The sequence below is a fragment of the Mobula hypostoma genome, chromosome 3, assembly GCF_963921235.1.
Source record: "Mobula hypostoma chromosome 3, sMobHyp1.1, whole genome shotgun sequence".
Classification (NCBI taxonomy): Eukaryota; Metazoa; Chordata; class Chondrichthyes; order Myliobatiformes; family Myliobatidae; genus Mobula; species Mobula hypostoma.
Genome location: NC_086099.1, coordinates 53,037,231 through 53,056,924, shown reverse-complemented (window position 1 = coordinate 53,056,924; position 19,694 = coordinate 53,037,231). Strand labels below are relative to the sequence as shown.

The 19,694-nt window shown below is 39.2% G+C and overlaps 1 protein-coding gene across 6 annotated transcripts in view; it reads left to right on the top strand.

Annotated features, from left to right (window-relative positions):
- The window catches only part of pcm1 (pericentriolar material 1), a 107,799-nt gene that overhangs the window by 70,268 nt on the left and 17,837 nt on the right, over positions 1–19,694 (top strand). For 4 of the 6 annotated variants that reach the window (XM_063043034.1, XM_063043032.1, XM_063043033.1 and 1 more), the window contains 7 exons: positions 4,591–4,946; positions 5,873–6,034; positions 9,482–9,538; positions 10,623–10,795; positions 10,873–11,007; positions 13,627–13,768; positions 14,729–14,851. In XM_063043034.1, the coding sequence (XP_062899104.1) occupies positions 4,591–4,946; positions 5,873–6,034; positions 9,482–9,538; positions 10,623–10,795; positions 10,873–11,007; positions 13,627–13,768; positions 14,729–14,851 (1,148 nt within the window). The remainder of the gene's footprint in view (positions 1–4,590; positions 4,947–5,872; positions 6,035–9,481; positions 9,539–10,622; positions 10,796–10,872; positions 11,008–13,626; positions 13,769–14,728; positions 14,852–19,694) is intronic. The other 2 variants (XM_063043030.1, XM_063043031.1) reach the window with 2 other exon arrangements.

Below are 19,694 nucleotides of genomic sequence, written 5' to 3'. Positions count from 1 at the left end.
TGCAATTTCAACACTAGTCTCCTTCAAGGTCCAAGGGAATACCCTGTCAGGTCCTGAGGATTTATCCACTTTAATTTGCCTCAAGATAGCAAGCACCTCCTCCTTTTCAATCTGTACAGTCTCCATGATCTCACTATTTGTTTCCCTTAATTCCATAGACTTCATGCCGGTTTCCTTAGTCAATACAGACGCAAAAAACCCATTTAAAATCTCCCTCATTTCTTTTGGTTCCGCACATAGCCGACAACTCTGATCTTCAAGAGGACCAATTTTATCCCTTACAATCCTTCTACTCTTAGTATACCTGTAAAAGTTCTTTGGATTATCCTTCACTTTGACTGCCAAGGCAACCTCATGGCTTCTTTTAGCCCTCCTGATTTCTTTCTTAACTATTTTCTTGCACTTTTTATGCTCCTCAAGCACCTTATTTACTCCCTGTTTCCTATACATGTCATACAACTCTCTTCTTCTTTATCAGAGTTGCAATATCCCTTGAGAACCAAGGTTCCTTATTCCTATTCACTTTGCCTTTAATCCTGACAGAAACATACAAGCTCTGCACTCTCAAAGTTTCTCCTTTGAAGGCTTCCCACTTACCGATCACATCCTTGCCAGAGAACAACCTGTCCCAATCCAGGCTTTTTAGATCCTTTCTCATTTCTTCAAATTTGGCCTTCTTCCAGTTCAGAACCTCAGCCCTAGGACCAGATCTATCTTTGTCCATGATCAAGTTGAAATTAATGGCGTTATGATCACTGTAACAAAAGTGCTCCCCTACACACACTTCTGTCACTCGTCCTAATTCGTTTCCTAACAGGAGATCCAATATTGCATCCCCTCTACTTGGTACCTCTATATATTGATTTAGAAAACTTTCCTGAACACATCAACACATGCTATTGACTCCTCAGTAACTTTCAATTCTCTGTCCCTGACTGCCTCATTTTCACCATGGCTGTACACATATCCCCGATCAAGAAGGCTTTAAAGCTTTCTGCTTCTTCCTCAACAAAAGACCCAACCAGTTCCCCTCCACCACCACCTTCCTACGTCTGACAGAACTGGTTCTCACCCTCAACAATTTCTCCTTCAGCGCCTCCCACTTTCTCCAAGCTCAAGGGGTAGCAGTGGCTACACGCATGGGGCCCAGCTATGTCTGCCTTTTCATGGGCTATGTGGAACTGTCCACATTCCAGGCCTTCCCTGGTAATGATCCCCAACTTTTTCTGTGCTACATGGCCAGCTACGTTGGTGCTGCTTCATGCACCCATGCTAAGTTTGTCAATTTCATTAACTTTGCTTCCAACTCCACCCTGCCCTTAAATTCACAAGGTCCATTTCTCACACCTCTGTCTTCTTTCTCAATCTCTCTGTCTCCATCTCTGGAGACAAACTGTCTACCAACATCTTTTATAAATCTGCTAATTCCCTCAGCTATCTTGACTATACCTTTTCTCACTCTGTCTACAGTAAAAATGCCATTCCCTTTCTCAGATCATTCATCTTTGCCACATATGTTCCCAGGATGAGGCTTTCTCACCCTGGACTTCAGAGGTGTCCTCATCCATCAAACATTCCTCATATGTTAACCCTTTCATTCCTGGGATCACTTATGAACCTCCTCTGGTCTTTCTCCAATGCCAGCACACCTTTTCTTAAATAACATGCCCAAAACTGCTCAAAATATTCCATGTTGTCTGACCAAAGCCTTGTAAAACTTGAACATTGCATCCTTGTTTTTATATTCTAGTCCCCTTGAAATGAATGTGAACATTGTATTTGCCTTCCTTACCACCAACTCAACATGCAAGTTAATCTTTAAAGAATCCTGCATGAGGACCCCAAAGTTCGTTTGTACCTCAGATTTTTTAATTTTCTCCCCGTTTAGAAAATAGTTTATGCCTTTATTCCTTTTGCCAATGAGCATGACCGTGCACTTCCCTACCCTATGTTCCATCTGCCACTTCTTTTGCCTACTCCCCCAATTTGTCCAAATCCTTCTGCAGCTACCCTGCTTCCTCAACACTCCCTGCCCCACTGCCCATCTTTGTAACATCCACAAACTTGGCCCAAAAAACCATCAATTCCTTCATCCAAATCATTCACATATAACACACATATAATGTGAAAAGCAGTCCCAACACTGACCCCTGCAGCATATTACTAGTCGTAGCTAACCAGAAAAGGTCCCCTTTATTGCGACTCTTTGCTTCCTGCCAGTTAGCCAATCTTCTGTTCATGCTGGTACCTATCCTGTAATACCATGGATTCTTACCTTGTTAAGCAACCTCATGTGTGGCACCTTGTCAAAGGCCTTCTGAAAATCCAAGTAAACATTCACTGACTCTCCTTTGTATATCCTGCCTGTTATTTGTTCAAGGAATTCCAACAGATTTGTTAAGCAATACTTCCCCTTGAGAAAATCGTGCTGACTTTGGCCTATTTTGTCACGTGCCTCCATGTACCCCGAACTTCATCCTTAATAATGGACTCCAACATCTTCCCAACCACAGAAGTTAGGTTAACTGGCTTATAATTTCTTCTGCCTCTCTCCGTTCATAATGAGTGGAGTGACATTTGCAATTCTTGAGTCCTCTGGAACCATTCCAGAATCTGGTGAGTTCTGCAAGATTATTACTAATGCCTCCATGTTCTCTTCAGTTACGGCTTTCAGAAGCCTGGTGTGTAGTCCATTTGATTCAGGTTACTTGGCTACCTTTTCAGCTTCCCAAGCACCTTCTCCTTAGCGTTAGGAATGACTCTCACTCCTGGCCTCTGACACTCTCAAATTTCTGGTATTCTGCTAGTGTCTTCTACAGTGAAGACTGATGCAAAATACTTAAGTTTGTCCACTATTTCTTTGTCACTCCCTCTCCAGTGACATTTTCCAGTGATGTGATATCCAGTGTGGTCTCTCTTTTACTCTTTATATAGCTGGAAAAGAAACACTTTATATTACTGGCTAAGCTTGCCTTCATGCATCATCATTTCTCTCTTTATGGCTTTTGTCATTGCCTTCTGTTGTTTTAAAATCTTCCCAATCCTCTACTTTATCACTAGTTTTTGCAATATTATATGCCCTCTCTTTTGTTTTTATGCTGTCTTTGACTTCCCTTGTCAGCCATGGTTGCCTCATCTTCCCTTTAGAATTTTTTCTGCACCTTCTGAATTTCCCCTAGAAACACCAGCCATTCTTGTTCTGCTGTCATCCTTGCTAGTGTTCCCTTCCAATCAGTTTTGGCCAGCTCCTCTCCCGTGCCTCTGTAATTCCCTTTACTCCACTGTAATAGTGATATGTTGAGTTTATCTTCTCCTTCTCAAACTGCAGGGGGAATTCTATCCTATTATGATCACTGTCTCCAACGGGTTCCTTTACCTTGATCTCCCTAATTCTAATTCCCGTTGTAATTTGTAGCCCAGATGCTGGCTACTGTTCAGAGGCCTGTATATAATTCTCATCAGGGTCTTTTTGCCTTTATAGTTTCTTAACACTACCCACAAGGATTCTATATCTTCTGTCACCTCTTTATAAGGATTTGATTTCATTTTTTACCAACAGACCCACCCCTTCCCCTCCTTTTGATACAATGTGTATCCTTGGATGTTAAGCTCTCAACTGTGATCTTCTTTAAGCCACAGCACGGAGATGCCCACAACATCATACATGTCAATCTAACTGCGTTATAAGATAATCTCCTGTATTCATTTCCCTTTTTGATTTTGACCCCCTGTACAGCTTAACTCATCCCACTGACTGCAATTTTGCCTTGTCATTTGCCCGTCCTTTCTCATAGTCTCACTAGACACTCATTTAGTTATATATCTTAAAATTATTATGTTTGAATCTACATTCCCTGCTTTGCCTGAAATTTGTGGCTTTGTCTCATTAATCTTCTAGAGGGAAGAAAATGGGGCAAAGGCTAATTGTGGGGATTTATTGATGGGGTATCTTGGGCAGGAAAGAAGATGGTTGCATAGCACAAAGATTTGATGAAAAGAGTAGACTGGTTTGTCTGAATCAAGATAACTGAGTAGATTGGAATGTTTGTGGAGGAAATTGTGAACCAAGTCTGACATTTGGAGCTGAGTAGTTCTGGTTTTATAATAGATAAGGAGTTTACTGTGAGTAAGTAGCACTTGATTGCAATGCTAATAGCACCTTGTAACACTTCAGTTTTGCAGTGATTGGGATCTTGAGGACTTGTTAGAGACCAGTTCTTTCTCAAACTATCAATATATAGATGAAGTCTTGCAAATTGTGGCCAAGGGCTGGGACATGAGATAAGTACCTAATGTGTACATAGTGTCAGGAATAGACATGGTGGGGTTTGAAGGCCTACTCATATGCTGTATGACTCTGACTGTAGATTAATCATGTTATTATCAATGGGAGAACAGGGTTGAATTGTCAATGACTGTTCCAAATTCGTGTATTCTTATAATTCATCCCATTTGTGCATTTTGACCTACCTTTATTTGTGAACATTAATTTGAGATCATAGAGGTAATACATGTTTCAGATTTAACAATTAAAAGTAATTTTTCACTTAACCTATCAGTTGCAAAAACTTAATTGCTTTTGTTTTGAAGTAGGATCGAGAAACAGGCTGATGATGGAAGACAGCAGAGTGAAATGCTATGGTTGAATGATACAAAAGATCGATTGAGACAATCACCCAGACAAGGGCAGCCACCCACTTCTCTACCACAAATAAATGTAAACAACCCAAAGCAACAGGCTCCAGGGGAAAATAGGAAGAATTTTGAAGAAGAATCCTTGGAAAGTTTTAGTAGTATGCCAGATCCTGTTGATCCTACAACTGTAACAAAAACATTTAAATCCAGAAAAGCCTGTGCACAGGCCAATCTAGCTTCAAAAGACAAAACTCCAAAATCAAAAATTAAAAAGGCCTTTTATCAGAAGAACCATTGGGAAATAGGCGAAGGTATTATGCTGTTGATTGATTGGTGGATTCACTGTTTGTTGTTTGTAGTAGAGGAATATCCTTTCCTGAATTTTGAAGTAGGAAATCTGTAATATGCTTTAGATTTGGTCTAGCCTTGGCAGAATCCAATCTCATATACATGTTAAAATAGAATAACTGATTCAAAGATGAATTGCATTTTTACTTTTTGACTTTTGAGGAAATTCTTTTAGTTCTTTTCAATGTGTTCAAATCACAGGGCTAATTTTTGTGCCAGTTTACTTTATTGCTCCTCTTTATACATTAGAATTTTAGAACATGAAATTGATCTCATTTGAACAATGCTAATCTAGTAAAATGGAGCAAACAAACATTGTTTGTATTGGTGTTAATTCTTTTTCATAATAATAAAACGGCTCAAATCCCAGCAAAGCTATTTTAGCAAAATTGTGCTTAATTTCCAGTGTTCAGTTTTAAGCCAGGTCTTAAGTTTTAGTGAGCACTAAAGGATGGATGAATTGAGTGAATTAAGAACAAAATTGTTTTCTGTGTCACTGCATTTTATACAACTTTGTATAAAATGCCCTTTGTATAACTTGTGCCAGTTCTAAAGGGCTAATATTTTAAATACTTAAGCTAGTTATTATTTTTTCTCTTTATCATAGTTGTGGAAAGATGCAGAATGGAAACGAACCCTTCAGCCATCAAGTCTACAATGACCATCAAACACCCATTTTACATTCAGCTCTCTCCCCACCTTCCCCCCCCCCACACACCATTTACCCACATACTGGGGGCAGTATATCGTAGGATGTGGAATAAAATAGGAGCACCAGGGGAAAACTCACAACTTCTTTTGAAATGCTACATTGCAAGACTTTGTGGGAAAATTGTTTTTTTGTTTTTTTCCTGGTTTTTCATTGTTAAATGTATTTCTCTTCTATTAGGTTTTGAATCTGCGAGCATTTCCAGTGCTAGTGAGTGTTGTAGAGAAAAAGTCTGCCACGCCACACAGACAGAAGAGTTATTGAAACCTAGAACCTCCAGTACAACCAAAGATGAATTGCAAGAAAAGTCAATGCGAAAGAAATCAGATGATGGCTCCTCTGGTATGTTATTATGACAGGCCTTCTGGTGTCAGTTCATATTTCCTTTATCCATATTTCTAAAGATCCTATATAATTGTTTAAAATATTTGCTTGTATTAATCTGTAAAAATAAGTTTTATAACTACTGTAACAACAGTCTCAATTGGAAAATGTTATGAAATTATTTCTACAGTCAAAAATACAATTATTTTTGTAGCAATTCCACATGGTAATGTTCATGGCATTTTAAAACCAATAAGTTCCGTAACTGAAACCTTCACATTAGAAGGCAGTTTTTGGTGCAAAAACTATTTAACGGATGTTGATTTTGAAATGTTTATAAATTTAGTATAAGTTGATGGTTTATAAAAAATTTTTTTCTCAAATTTTGTGATATAGGCATTAAAGTACTTCAGCACATTAAGTTACTGATTGTTGTTTCAGTGATCTTTTGCAAATACATAGCAGTATCTAAGTATCTTTCTATTAGTTAAAGCTTTATTGTCATTGCTGAGGACACTGAGATTGCAGTGCTACTTCATTTGGTGCAAACTGTATGCTGGTAATTCAGTTACTAAAAAACACGACGACTAAATTTAAAATAATGTCTGAGTTATTTAGAGTGTCATCGAAGTTGCAACTGAATTAAAAACAATCAACTCTAAGTTGCGGCATTGTTCAATTGCATGGCAGTCCTGGGGTTGGGGGGAGCTGTATTTCAGGATGTCTGTGGAGAGATGCTTCCATATCTCCTGCCGTAGGGTAGGAGATTTCACAGGTAACTATTAGGGTGGGATGAGTCCATCATGATTTTGCAAGCTTGCCATAGACATCGTGTGTTGTAGATGGTTTCCATAGCTGGTAGTTGTGTCCCAATGATGTACTGTGCAGTCAATCTTGTTGCAGCCAATGTACCATACTGTCATGGAGTAGGTAGGTATGCTATCAATTACACATCAATAAAGATTTTGGGACAGTTACTATAGGTGTGGCTGAGCCTTCCTCACTATCAAGGAGGTGCAAGAGAGCTACTCTGTGATGTTCACTCCCAAGAACTTAAAGCTGGAGATCCTTTCCACTGCTTCACCATTTATGAGTAGTGGAGCTTGTTCATACCTTTTTGGTATCTTGAAATCAATAATCATTTGTTTTTTTTTCAACGTTGTGTGAAAGGTTGTGGTTCTTGCACCATTCAGACAGTTTCTGCATCTCCTCTCTGTATGTTGTTTCATTGTTATTTGTAATTAATCCAATCACTGTGGTGTCGAAAGCAAATTTGGTGATGGAATTGGTGACATAGGCAGGGGCACAGTCATGAGTGAAAAGAGTGTAAAGGAGTGAGCTCGGTACACATCCCTGTTGTGTACTAGTGTCCAGGGTCAGGGAGGTTGATGTGTACTTGTCTAGTCTGACTGTCTGGGTGTGATTGGTAAAAAAGTTCAGAATCCAGTTGCAAACTGATGTATTCAGTACCTGCTTGTGTCATTTACCTTGTTAGCGAACATGGTGTTGAAAGCTGAAGTGTAGTCAATTTAAAAAGCATTCTGGCATAGGTGTCCTTATACTCCAGGTGTTCCAGTATGATGTGGAAAGTGATGGAGATGGTGTCTTCGATTGATCTGTTTGCCTTATAGGCAAACTGGTGCTGGTCCAGAGTAGCAGGGATGGCATTTCTCCAGGCACTTGGTGGCAATGGGGGTGAGTGTTACCACTCTGTAGTTGTTGAGGCACATTACCACTAGCTGCTTTGGGATTGGTATGATGGTTGGTGTTTTGAAGCATGCAGAGACCACAGCAAGGGATGGATAAAAGTTATAGATTTCAGTAAAAACATCTGCCAGCTGGTCAGCGCAGTCCTTGAAGACCCTCATGTGTATGCCGTTTGGTCCAGCTGCTCTGCATGTGTTGATACTGTGGAAAGTACGTTTCACCTCGTGTGCTCAGTTTCAGTGCTGTGACCTCCTCAGGTGTCAAGACTTCATTATTGTCCCTGTCAAAACGAGCAAAGAAGTTGTTTAGCTCCTCAGCTAGTGTGGCAGATAAATAGATATTTTTTTGATAGTCAGTGATGGACCTGATGCCTTCCCACATGCGTCAGGGGTTGCCATTTTTGAAGTGTGCCTCTATCTGTTGGAATTATAGGGCAGTACAGCACAGAAACTGGCTCTTAAGCTCTGCAGCAAGACCTGACAGCCTCTGCTCTCTTCTTAATTCTGGTGCTTTCTCATCACAAGCAATGTCCCATGCAATCTGAAGCTCTGCTGAAATTGTCATTTGAGTAATTCAAGTTGTGTAGCTCCAAAATTTCATGAAAGGAAACAAAAATGCCTCAATGAGAGAGTGTGTTAAATTTGCATAAGCTACTCTATCTTTAAATATGCATTGTGCATGCTCTGGATAACTTCTTAAAAACAAGCTAAATTTCTTGAGTAATTACAGCAGGTTGATTTTTCTGTTAAGTTGAAATGTAATTGATGAGTAGCTTTAGTCAGAATGTCATATGTGTGTTAATGCCCATCAATAGAAACAGTTGATGGGATAAATGTTACATTTGTACTTCATTACAGATTTTATATTTCAATAATATGAAAGGGTAAAAAAAAATCCAGCAATGTACATTATGTTCAAAATAGTCTCATCGCTGTTTTTAAAAATACATTGTTTTGAGTATGTAGACTCTACAGTTTGCTTTATCTCTTAGTGCAAATCCTCAATAAAACACTTCAGTGGAGTGTCTTACGCTAAAGTGATTAACGCTAAAAATGTGAACTTTGTATTTAAAAACGAGAATAAAGATCACACCCACTTTTAGGGGAATCCTGTGAGCTCAGACTTAAAACGTGCAAAAGGCAAGGTGGATTAAATGTTAGCAGTTGTTCCTGTCTGTCATTAGCAATCTCTTCGTACAAAAAGTCCATTCTGTTCATATCTGGCTGACTGAAAAATGTCTTCTTACTGAATTCTGCACTTCAACAAAGATGGGAAGAAAGATATAAGGAATGTTGCATTTCATTTCATCCTCTTTACACTAAGAAGTATATCTAACTAATTTGAAATATTTTGGCAAGTTTCAAATTTAAGTGTCTTAAAAGTGGCATCTTAATTCATAATTCGCATATGAAATTGAAGAAAATGGGTACTTTGAGGTGTGAGAATGGGCTTAGCTTAAAAATTACTTGGTAGTTTATACTCGGGTAGGAAATATGTATTACCAACAGTGCACTTGGACAATGTTCTGTAATGAATGTTTAAAGACTATTATTTAAAAGCTCTTTCCTGTTGCTGCATAATTTTCAAAATGAATAGTCAAGCTTCATTTAATTTTGTGTGTGCATGTAATGTTTCTAATTTTCTTTTGCTTAGGGTTTATTTTGCACTCTTGATCCCTTTTCTGTATTGCAATAATTTTTCCAATAAGTACATGGTGTTTAGTACAAATTACTACCTGTATGTCCCCCTTTCCTACAGCACATGCTAGGGGAGCACTGTTCGAATCTAACAGAAATGCATGCAGTGAAGCACCAGGTAATTTACCTTTTAAGCAAATAACTGAAGAAAGTAGCTGCTTTAGGTTGTGGTCTGTTCTGTTTTCCTTTAGTTACGTTGCTTGTAATAAATGTGTTCAATAGTAAATGAAGTTCCACCTCACACGGAAGTACTATTTTTTCTATGACTAGCAGCTGCATCAAACCATTTTTAAACTTGAGGCTTGATTAAATAGGCTTCTAATTTTGTTTGAGTTGTTTAAGTAACAGAATTAGCAGGGAATTCCATAGATTTTTGATATTAATGCTTATTCTACTAAAACAAAATTTAACTTGTTCCTGACATAAGGATGTCATTAACATTAGTGCTCATCCCTATTTATCCTAGAAGATGGTAATGAGCCACCGCCTTGAGTCTATGTGGTATAGCACTCTCCTTGATTTTGACTCTGTCACAGCTACGGTAGATTTCCCAAATTAAAATGGTATATGACCTGTGGTAATTTGGCCTAGTTGTTCCCTGCATCTCCTGCCTTTGTCATTCTGAATGTTTAATACATAGGGCACTATAAATAACACTGTGCAAGTGCTTACTAGATGTTGAAATATATCCAGCTGATATCTTCAGGTTACTAAGTTGTTTAAAGGTGGGCACCTTCTCTTTTGCTAAATATCAAGACCACTGGCATTCATTCATATTGCTAATGACTGTATGTTTAACCAGGAGCTGAGTTTTTTTTAGGAGCAAAATTTATATTGGTCTTGTAATTAATTGTAATTAATTGGTAGCAACAATTTGATGTGAAGTACACAAAGTAAAACTGATTTGAAAGATCTGTTGCAATAATGGAGTATGGCAGATGGGGAAAATGCTGAAATTAAAATATCTGTAAAACTTAGCAAAGCATGTAAAATTTGATGAACTGATAACAGTTCCAAGGAACAATCATTGATGTGAAAATATTAATCTGGTTAATTTGTTTTGAAGGTTTAAAATATCAAACTTTTAATGTGGAAATCAGTTACTGAGTAAAATTAAGATCAACAATTTTTTGAATAATAATTCCCTAATTTGTCTTTTTTTCCTAATTCAGTGAAATTTTGATTTTTTTTTCCTGTTGTAGAAACTAGTAGTGACTTTTCACTTTTTGAAGCTCTGCGTGATAATATATATTCTGAAGTGGCAACTTTAATTTCCCAGAATGAATCAAGGCCCCATTTTCTCATTGAACTGTTCCATGAACTTCAGTTGCTTAATACTGATTATCTTCGACAGCGGGCTCTTTATGTCTTACAGGTACAGTATATTTAAATAACGAATCCTACGTTATTATTATAATACTTCATTCTTTCTAAAAAGTTGTTTCGTTCTAGGATATAGTAACACAACATCTTTCAGAGAAGAGATGCAAAGGAGGAGGGCATACTTTATCCCAGAGTTCACCTATATGGATGACATGCAATTCAGAACTGACTCCTAGCGAAAGTTTGGCTACAAGTGATGATGAGGTTTGTGAAGATGTCTTGAACCAACATTGCCAAGTTTGATCGAGTTAAATAAGGTGATATGATTTAGGTTTTGAAATGAGTCTTTTTGAATTCAACATTAGGATTTGGGAATCCAGCACTAAAATAAATCACAGTGCATTTTTTTTCTTGGTTTTCCTTGGGTGCTCAGAAGTGTTTTTATTGAAATTTAAATTTGTTTCACATTGCTGGTTATGTAACAAAGTTAGGAGCAAAGAAGAAAAATCAGCATATTAAATTTACTTTATCAGAAATCATATGCAATTTGTAATTTAAGCAAAAGATAATGAGTTTTGCTACTTCCTAATCAATAGGTTTTAACACTTACTGAAAACACCCAAAAGTACCTGTAATATTTTATTTTCCATCATGAAAAAGTTAACAGCTCTGCTGTTATGGGTGAAATCTTAATATTTTGGTCAATCTATCGTATTGAAAAAATAAAACAGCTTCCCTTGCTGCTTCTGTCTCCAAGTTCCACTCCACAGAAAAGTAAATGCTTTAGAATCAGAAGCAGAATCAGAATCCTTACTCAGAACACCCGGCTAATACAAGGCTAATGTGAATACCAGAAATACACAAAAGTCTGCATTAGTTTTCTGTATAAATTACTTTTATGCTGAGTTTAAGATTTGTGTCACTGATCTTGGATCCTTGTGTGGGACACATATAGATGATGACAGCCAAAAAATATAAGGTGATTAATTAATTGTTTTAAAGTGAAGATACTGCTTTGAAAAGATTAAATGGCCATTGGTTTTCTTGCAAGTCTACTGTGGGGACTTTTTTTAAGATGACAAAAATTCTACATATTTGCTTCCTGGTATCTTTGAACAATTATTGTCAGGCCATTTTAGTAAAATTATCTATGGGTTGCATTTAACAGTGCAAGAAAGCACCTTTGCTAGCAGTAAAAGCAAAGAACAATGTATATAGCTGCTTTTGTGCTTAGCCGCTGTGAACTGTGCTTTAGATTTTAGCTGACTGCTGCAAAGGACAACTTTTCAGCAGTTATGTGTTAGTGGAAAGGAGAAGGTTAGAAATGTTTAACTGAAACAAGAAATATTTCAGAGGATAAAATCAATTATGGTGGAGCACAAAACAGCAAGCCAAGTAATCAAGAGATGGGATTAGAGAGAGAAAATAATTTGAAGCAATAATGAGGGTACAATAATAATGTCTTCCATGTTAATAAATAATTCAAGATGCTTATTAGTGTTATTACGGAGAAAGTGAGAATTCTATGGTTTAGAGCTCATTAATACCCAATTGTTATTAGAGAAATACCCGAGCTGTGATGCACATTTCCAATCTTCAGTTGAAGAAACACTATAATTTTCATTTTTTTTTATTATTGCTGAAGGTAGGGGAATGGATATGGTTATAGGTGGGTTTAAATATGTGGATGGGAATTTAGAGCTGTTATCAGATCAGTTAAGCAGAGAAGTGATGAGCATACAGAAATACAAGTTTAGCATAGTGACAATAGAATTTTTGGTGATTTTGTTTATGAAGGGTGAAAAGTTAAACTTGGGAGCATTGGAATAGTTAAGTTTGTAGAAGCAGCTGCTTCACAGATGAAGATTTCATAGTAGGATTGTAAAGAATTGATATGATGTTGGAAAACAACAACATAAAAGCTATCAGCTGAAAACGAATGGGGGATAAAGAAAACTGAATGGAAGAAAACATGTGAACTGCAAGTAAAGGTAGCAACTAAAAATCAGTGAAAAAGGAACATGACTTTACCAGTGTGCTGCAGATAAACTGGATGCATTAAAGAAAGAAAACTTTGAATGTGTCATGATAGTCTAGCGTAGTCAGCAATATATAGCCTCTGCAGCAGGGAGGAATGAAAGGAAACCTATCAATAGGGAAAATGGAAATAAATTATTATAATATTCCAACAAAAGGCAAGAAATTAGGCAGAAAGAAAGGAATTTCTACATCTCCTTGAAAATCTGCTTCAGTGTCTGTATAGGGGTGCCTTAGGACAGGGGATTGGAGCAGAAAAGAAAAGTAAGTTTGCATTTCTGTCCTAAATTATTAAATGAACAGGTTTTGAAATTAGACGAAGGGTCTCAAACTGAAACCTTAATTCCTCATATCCTGAAGTCTGATATCTCCAGTCCTGATGCAAGTTCCCAACCTGAAACTTTGACCCTTTTATTATTATCTCCACAGAGGCTACTTGGCCTGCTGAATTCTTCCAGCAGTTTCTTCTGTGCTTCATGTATATGCAATCTTTTATGTCTCCTGAATTGTTAATTCTGCTTGTCTTTCCACAGATTTTTCTTTTTCTATTTCCTTTCAACATCACTTGTTTTTATTGTGGACCTATAGTGTCTGCAGTTTTTGATTTTCTTAGCTCATAATCTATTTTTTACTTGGACAAATGCTGTAACCTACGGATATATGTATAGCAAAGTCTCAAGCATTCAGTTAAATTAACTATTTTGATCTGTTTTGATAATAGATGAGAGCAAATTTGTAGCCAAAACACAAAGGGATTATTTGCATCTTAAATAGGATGTACATAGTTTCAATTATTACATAATACCTGCACTTGAGAGATCTTTAATTTCTTCTTCAAATTTTTAGGAGATATGTGACAAGACTACTGAGCAACAACCTCTGGCAGGGATTCAGCAGAATGAAAATGTAGAGTACATTGAATCTTTCGATAATGCCAGTTCATTGTCTACTTCCTCTAATTTAGAGCCTTTTGCCAATGATGATCTAGGTAAACATTTTTTAACTGTTTGTATAAATTCACTACCATTCAATTTGTATTCTATCTTGATAAAATAACATATTTCAACGATTTCAGTGAGTTCAGCCCAGATAAGTGTGAGGTGGTTCATTTTGGTAGGTCAAATATGATGGCAGAATATAGCATTAATGGACAGACTCTTGGCAGTGTGGAGAATCAGAGGGATCTTGGGGTCCGAGTCCATAGGACACTCAAAGCTGCTACGCAGGTTGAATCTGTGGTTAAGAAGGCATACAGTGCATTGGCCTGCATCAATCGTGGGATTGAGTTTAAGAGCCGAGAGGTAATGTTGGAGCTATATAGGACCCTGGTCAGACCCCACTTGGAGTACTGTGCTCAATTCTAGTCGCCTCACTATAGGAAGGCTGTGGAAACCATAGAAAGGGTGCAGAGGAGATTTACAAGGATATTGCCTGGATTGGGGAGCATGCCTTATGAGAATAGGTTGAGTGAACTCAGCCTTTTCTCCTTGGAGCAACAGAGGATGAGAGGTGACTTGATAGAGGTGTACAAGATAATGAGAGGCATTGATCGTGTGGATAGTCAGAGGTTTTTCCCCAGGGCTGAAATGGCTAGCATGAGAGGGCGTAGTTTTAAGGTGCTTGGAAGTAGGTACAGAAGAGATGTCAGGGGTAAGTTTTTTACGCAGAGAGTGGTGAGTGCGTGGAATGGGCTGGCGGTGGTGGAGGCAGAAACGATGGGATCTTTTAAGAGACTTCTGGATGGCTACATGGAGCTTAGAAAAATAGAGGGCTATGGTTAAAAGCTAGGTAGTTCTAAGGTAGAGATGTGTTCAGCACAGCTTTGTGGGCCGAAGGGCCTACATTGTGCTGTAGGTTTTCTGTGTTCCATGTTCTATGATTTTTAATATATGCAGAGGTGGAAATGTTCACTTCCTCCTTTCTTATACTGTGCTTTTTATGCATGCAGGTAATACTGTCATACACCTAGACAAGGCCCTGTCCAGGATAAAGGAGTACGAATGTGTGAAATTTGAAGGCCAAAATAATCAAAATGCAGAAGTCTGCACCAATGCCATTGAATGTGCTGACGGTAATCTGGAAAGAATAAAATGATATCAAATGAAAAATATGCAGTCATTTATGCTCATTTCATCAATTAGTTGGGCATTTGGTAAATACTAGACTTTAGTGGACTTGTTCAGTGAGTGAATGAAGAAACAATAACATGTTTTATGTTGCAGAAAAGAGTAAGGGACAGGACTGCAGGGTGGTGGAGACTATGAAAAAGATGTTTGATAAGATGGAGACCAAGCGTGAGTGACCCACACTTTTGGTGCTTGCTGAGTGAGGGTTGCGAAGGTTTGTTAATCACAAATGGTCTGTCTCAAAGTGGTGTGAACAAAAATAGGTGAGAGAAAGAAGTAAAAGTAACAACATGGGTAGCATTGAATATATTCCATTTAATGACATTTAGACAGAAATGTTGGGATGAGACAGTGTCATAATCTAGAATATAATGCTGACTTTGGTGGCCCCTTGAATTATTGAAGTTTAATAATTCCCTTACTTAAGTGCCTTCTTCATGCAGAACTCAACTTCAGGCAGTGTCTGTAAATCAAAAGTGGTATTGTTTGGTGCCAGTGTAGCTTTAAATTGTAAATGGCCTCTTGTTTCCAGCCATCTGTAAGTAATTTAGTTGTCCTGGCATCATTTCAGTCATATTCATGTCTTTGAAATAGGATTATAAACCTAGATTGGAATAATGGTCCTAGATATCAATTGTCTGAGTATATTGATAGAGCAGAATGGTATAAATCTTAGAAATGTGATATGTTCCATTGGAAAATATAAGTCATAAGATTGAGGGTCTTTTGTCACATGAGAATTTGGAGCAGGATGTGATCCATTCTGACTAATTTGTTAAGGAACAATACCAGAAGCTAACTGAGGTGATTTTGAAGTTAGAAGAGTTCAGAATTCACTTGTTATCAAATTTGGGAAGGTATTTGCTTGCTGTATTGTTGACTTTGATTCAGACATTATTACAGGAAAGGCCTTCAAATAGGCCTTTGCTGCTACAAATGTGGAAAGTGTGTCCAGGTTCAGCTCCTGAAGGACTGTGTTGAGGCACTGGAGAGGCAACTGGATGACCTCAAGTTCATCCGGGAAACAGAGATTTTTTTGGACAGGACCTGCAGAGAGATTGTTACACCGAAGATACCGGAAGAGAGAAGGGGGGGGCGACGATGAAGAAGGGATGGATGCTTGGAGTACAGGAGACCCCGGGGGATGTGCCTCTTGAAAACAGGTTCACCCCCTTGGAAGCTGTCGGGACAGAAGACAGTGCCAATCTGAGAGGCGAACGTGTCTGCGAGTCAAAAATTGGCGCTGATACAAAGCCAAGGAGACAGAAGTCAGGCAGAGCCGTGGTAATAGGGGACTCTATAGTGAGAGGTTCAGACAGGGGTTTCTGAGGCAACAGGCAGGATTTAAGGATGGTGTGTTGCCTCCCTGGTGCCAGGATCCAGGACGTCACAGACCGATTGCAGGGCATCCTCAAGGGAGAAGGTGATCAGCTGGAGGTGGTGGTGCATGTCGGCACAAATGACGTCGGGCAGAAGAAGAGACATTTTGCAGCGAGACTTCAGAGAACTCGGAAGAAAGCTGAAAAGCAGGATCTCCAGGGTGGTTATCTCCGGTTTGTTTCCAGTTCCTTGTGCCGGTGAGGGCAGCAACAGGGAAATAGGGGATCTGAATGTGTGCTGAGGAGCTGGTGCGGGAAGCAGGGATGTAGATTCTTGGACCACTGGGATCTGTTTTGGGGTAAGGATGAATTGTACAGAAGGGACAGGTTGCACCTTAACAGATGGGGGACCAGTGTTCTGGCAGGCAGGTTTGCCACGACTACACGGGTGTGTTTAAACTAAGTAGTGGGGGGCAGGGGACGAACTGGAAATATAAGAATGGAGTTAAAGGGAAAGAGAATAAGAAAAGTTAAGAAAGACAACAGAATTAAAGGGACAAAAAGCTCAGGAACGGATCGGAGAGTATGGCCAAGTGCAATAGGAATCGATGTGAAAGGTGAGGGGGAGTAAAAGTATTACTTTAAAATGATTAAAAGTATTATATATGAATGCACGGAGTATAAGAAATAAAGTGGATGAGCTTGAGGCTCAGTTGGAAATTGGCAAGTATGATGTTGTGGGAATAACAGAGACATGGCTGCAAGAGGACCAGGGCTGGGAAATGAATATTCAGGGATATACATCCTATCGAAAGGACAGACAGGTTGGCAGAGGGGGTGGGGTGGCTCTGTTGGTGAGGAATGAAATTCAGTCACCTGCGAGGGGGACAGAGAATCAGGAGATGTAGAGTCAGTATGGATAGAACTGAGAAACCGTAAGGGCAAAAAGACCCTGATGGGAGTTATCTACAGGCCCCCAAACAGTAGCCTGGATACAGGGTGCAAGTTAAATCAAGAGTTAAAATTGGCATGTCGCAAAGGTAATTCTGCGGTTGTTATGGGGGATTTCAACATGCAGGTAGACTGGGAAAATCGGGTTGGTACTGGACCCCAAGAAAGGGAGTTTATGGAATGCCTCAGAGATAGATTCTTAGAGCAGCTTGTATTAGAGCCTACCGGGGAGAGGGCAATTCTGGATTTAGTGTTGTGTAATGAGCCAGATTTGATAAGGGTACTCGAGGTAAAGGAGCCATTAGGAGGTAGTGACCATAATATGATAAGTTTTAATCTACAATTTGAGAGGGAGAAGGGAAGATCGGAAGTGTCAGTATCACAGTTGAACAAAGGGGACTGTGGACCCGTGAGGGAGGAGCTGGCCAAAGTTGACTGAAAAGATACCCTAGCAGGGACGACCGTGAAACAACAATGGCAGGTATTTCTGGGAATAATACGGAAGGTGCAGGATCAGTTCATTCCAAAGAGGAAGAAAGATTCTAAGGGGAGTAAGGGGTGACCGTGGATGACAAGGGAAGTCAAGGACAGTATAAAAATAAAAGAGGAAGTATAACATAGCAAGGATGAGTGGAAGCCAGAGGATTGGGAAGACTTTTAAAGAGCAACAAAAGATAACTAAAAAGGCAATACGGGGGGGAAAGGATGAGATACGAAGGTAAGCTAGCCAAGAATATAAAGGAGGATAATAAAAGCTTCTTTAGGTATGTGAAGAGGAAAAGATTAGTTAAGACCAAAGTTGGGCCCTTGAAGACAGAAATGGGTGAAATTATTATGGGGAACAAGGAAATGGCAGACGAGCTGAACAGGTACTTTGGATCTGTCTTCACTAGGGAACACACAAACAATCTCCCAGATGTAATAGTGGCCAGAGGACCTAGGGTAACAGAGGAATTGAAGGAAATTCGCATCAGACAGAAAATGGTGTTGGGTAAACTGATGGGACTGGAGGCTGATAAATCACCAGGGCCTGATGGTCTGCATCCCAGGGTACTTAAGGAAGTGGCTCTAGAAATCGTGGACGCATTGGTAATCATTTTCCAATGTTCTATAGATTCAGGATCAATTTTTGCGGATTGGAGGGTAGCTAATGTTATCCCACTTTTTAAGAAAGGAGGGAGAGAGAATCCAAGCAATTATAGAGCAGTTAGTCTGACATCAGTGGTGGGGAAGATGCTGGAATCAATTATAAAAGATGAAATAGCGGCATATTTGGATAGCAGTAGCAGAATAGGTCCTAGTCAGCATGGATTTACGAAGGAGAAATCATGCTTGACTAATCTTCTGGAACTTTTTGAGAATGTAACTATGAAAATGGACACGGGAAAGCCAGTGGATGTAATATACCTGGACTTCCAGAAAGCCTTTGATAAGGTCCCACATAGGAGGTTAGTGGGCAAAATTAGAGCAAATGGGGTAAGGTACTGACATGGATAGAAAATTGGTTGGCAGACAGGAAACAAAGAGTAGGGATTAATGGGTCCTTTTCAGAATGGCAGGCAGTGACTAGTGCCTGCCATTCACCGCAAGGCTTGGTGCTGGGACGCAGCTATTTACAATATACATTAATGACTTAGATGAAGGGATTAAAAGTAACGTTAGCAAATTTGCAGATGACACAAAGCTGGGTGGCAGTGTGAAATGTGAGGAGGATGTTATGAGAATGCAGTGTGACTTGGACAGGTTGGGTGAGTGGGCAGATGCATGCCAGATACAGTTTAATGTGGATAAATGTGAGGTTATCCACTTTGGTGGCAAGAACAGGAAGGCAGATTACTATCTGAATGGTGTCAAGTTAGGAAAAGGGGAAGTACAATGAGGTCTAGGTGTCCTTGTTCATCAGTCACTGAAAGTAAGCCTGCAGGTACAGCAGACAGTGAAGAAAGCTAATGACATGTTAGCCTTCATGTTGGGAGTTGAGTATAGGAGCAAAGAGGTCCTTCTGCAGTTGTACAGGGCCCTGGTGAGACCACACCTGGAGTATTGTGTACAGTTTTGGTCTCCAAATTTGAGGAAGGACATTCTTGCTATTGAGGGAGTGCAGTGTAGGTTCACGAGGTTAATTCCGGGGATGGTGGGACTGTCATATGTTGAAAGATTGGAGCGACTGGGCTTGTATACACTGGAATTTAGAAGGATGAGAGGGGATCTGATTAAAACATGTAAGATTATTAAGGGATTGGACACGCTAGAGGCAGGAAACATGTTCCCGATGTTGGGGGAGTCCAGAATCAGGGGCCACAGTTTAAGAATAAGGGGTAGACCATTTAGAACGGAGTTGAGGAAAAACTTTTTCACACAGAGGGTTGTGGTTCTGTGGAATGCTCTGCCTCAGAAGGCAGTGGAGGCCAATTCTCTGGATTCTTTCAAGAAGGAGTTAGATACAGCTCTTAAAGATAACGGAGTCAAGGGATATTGTGAGAAGGCAGGAAAACGGTACTGATTGTGAATGATCAGC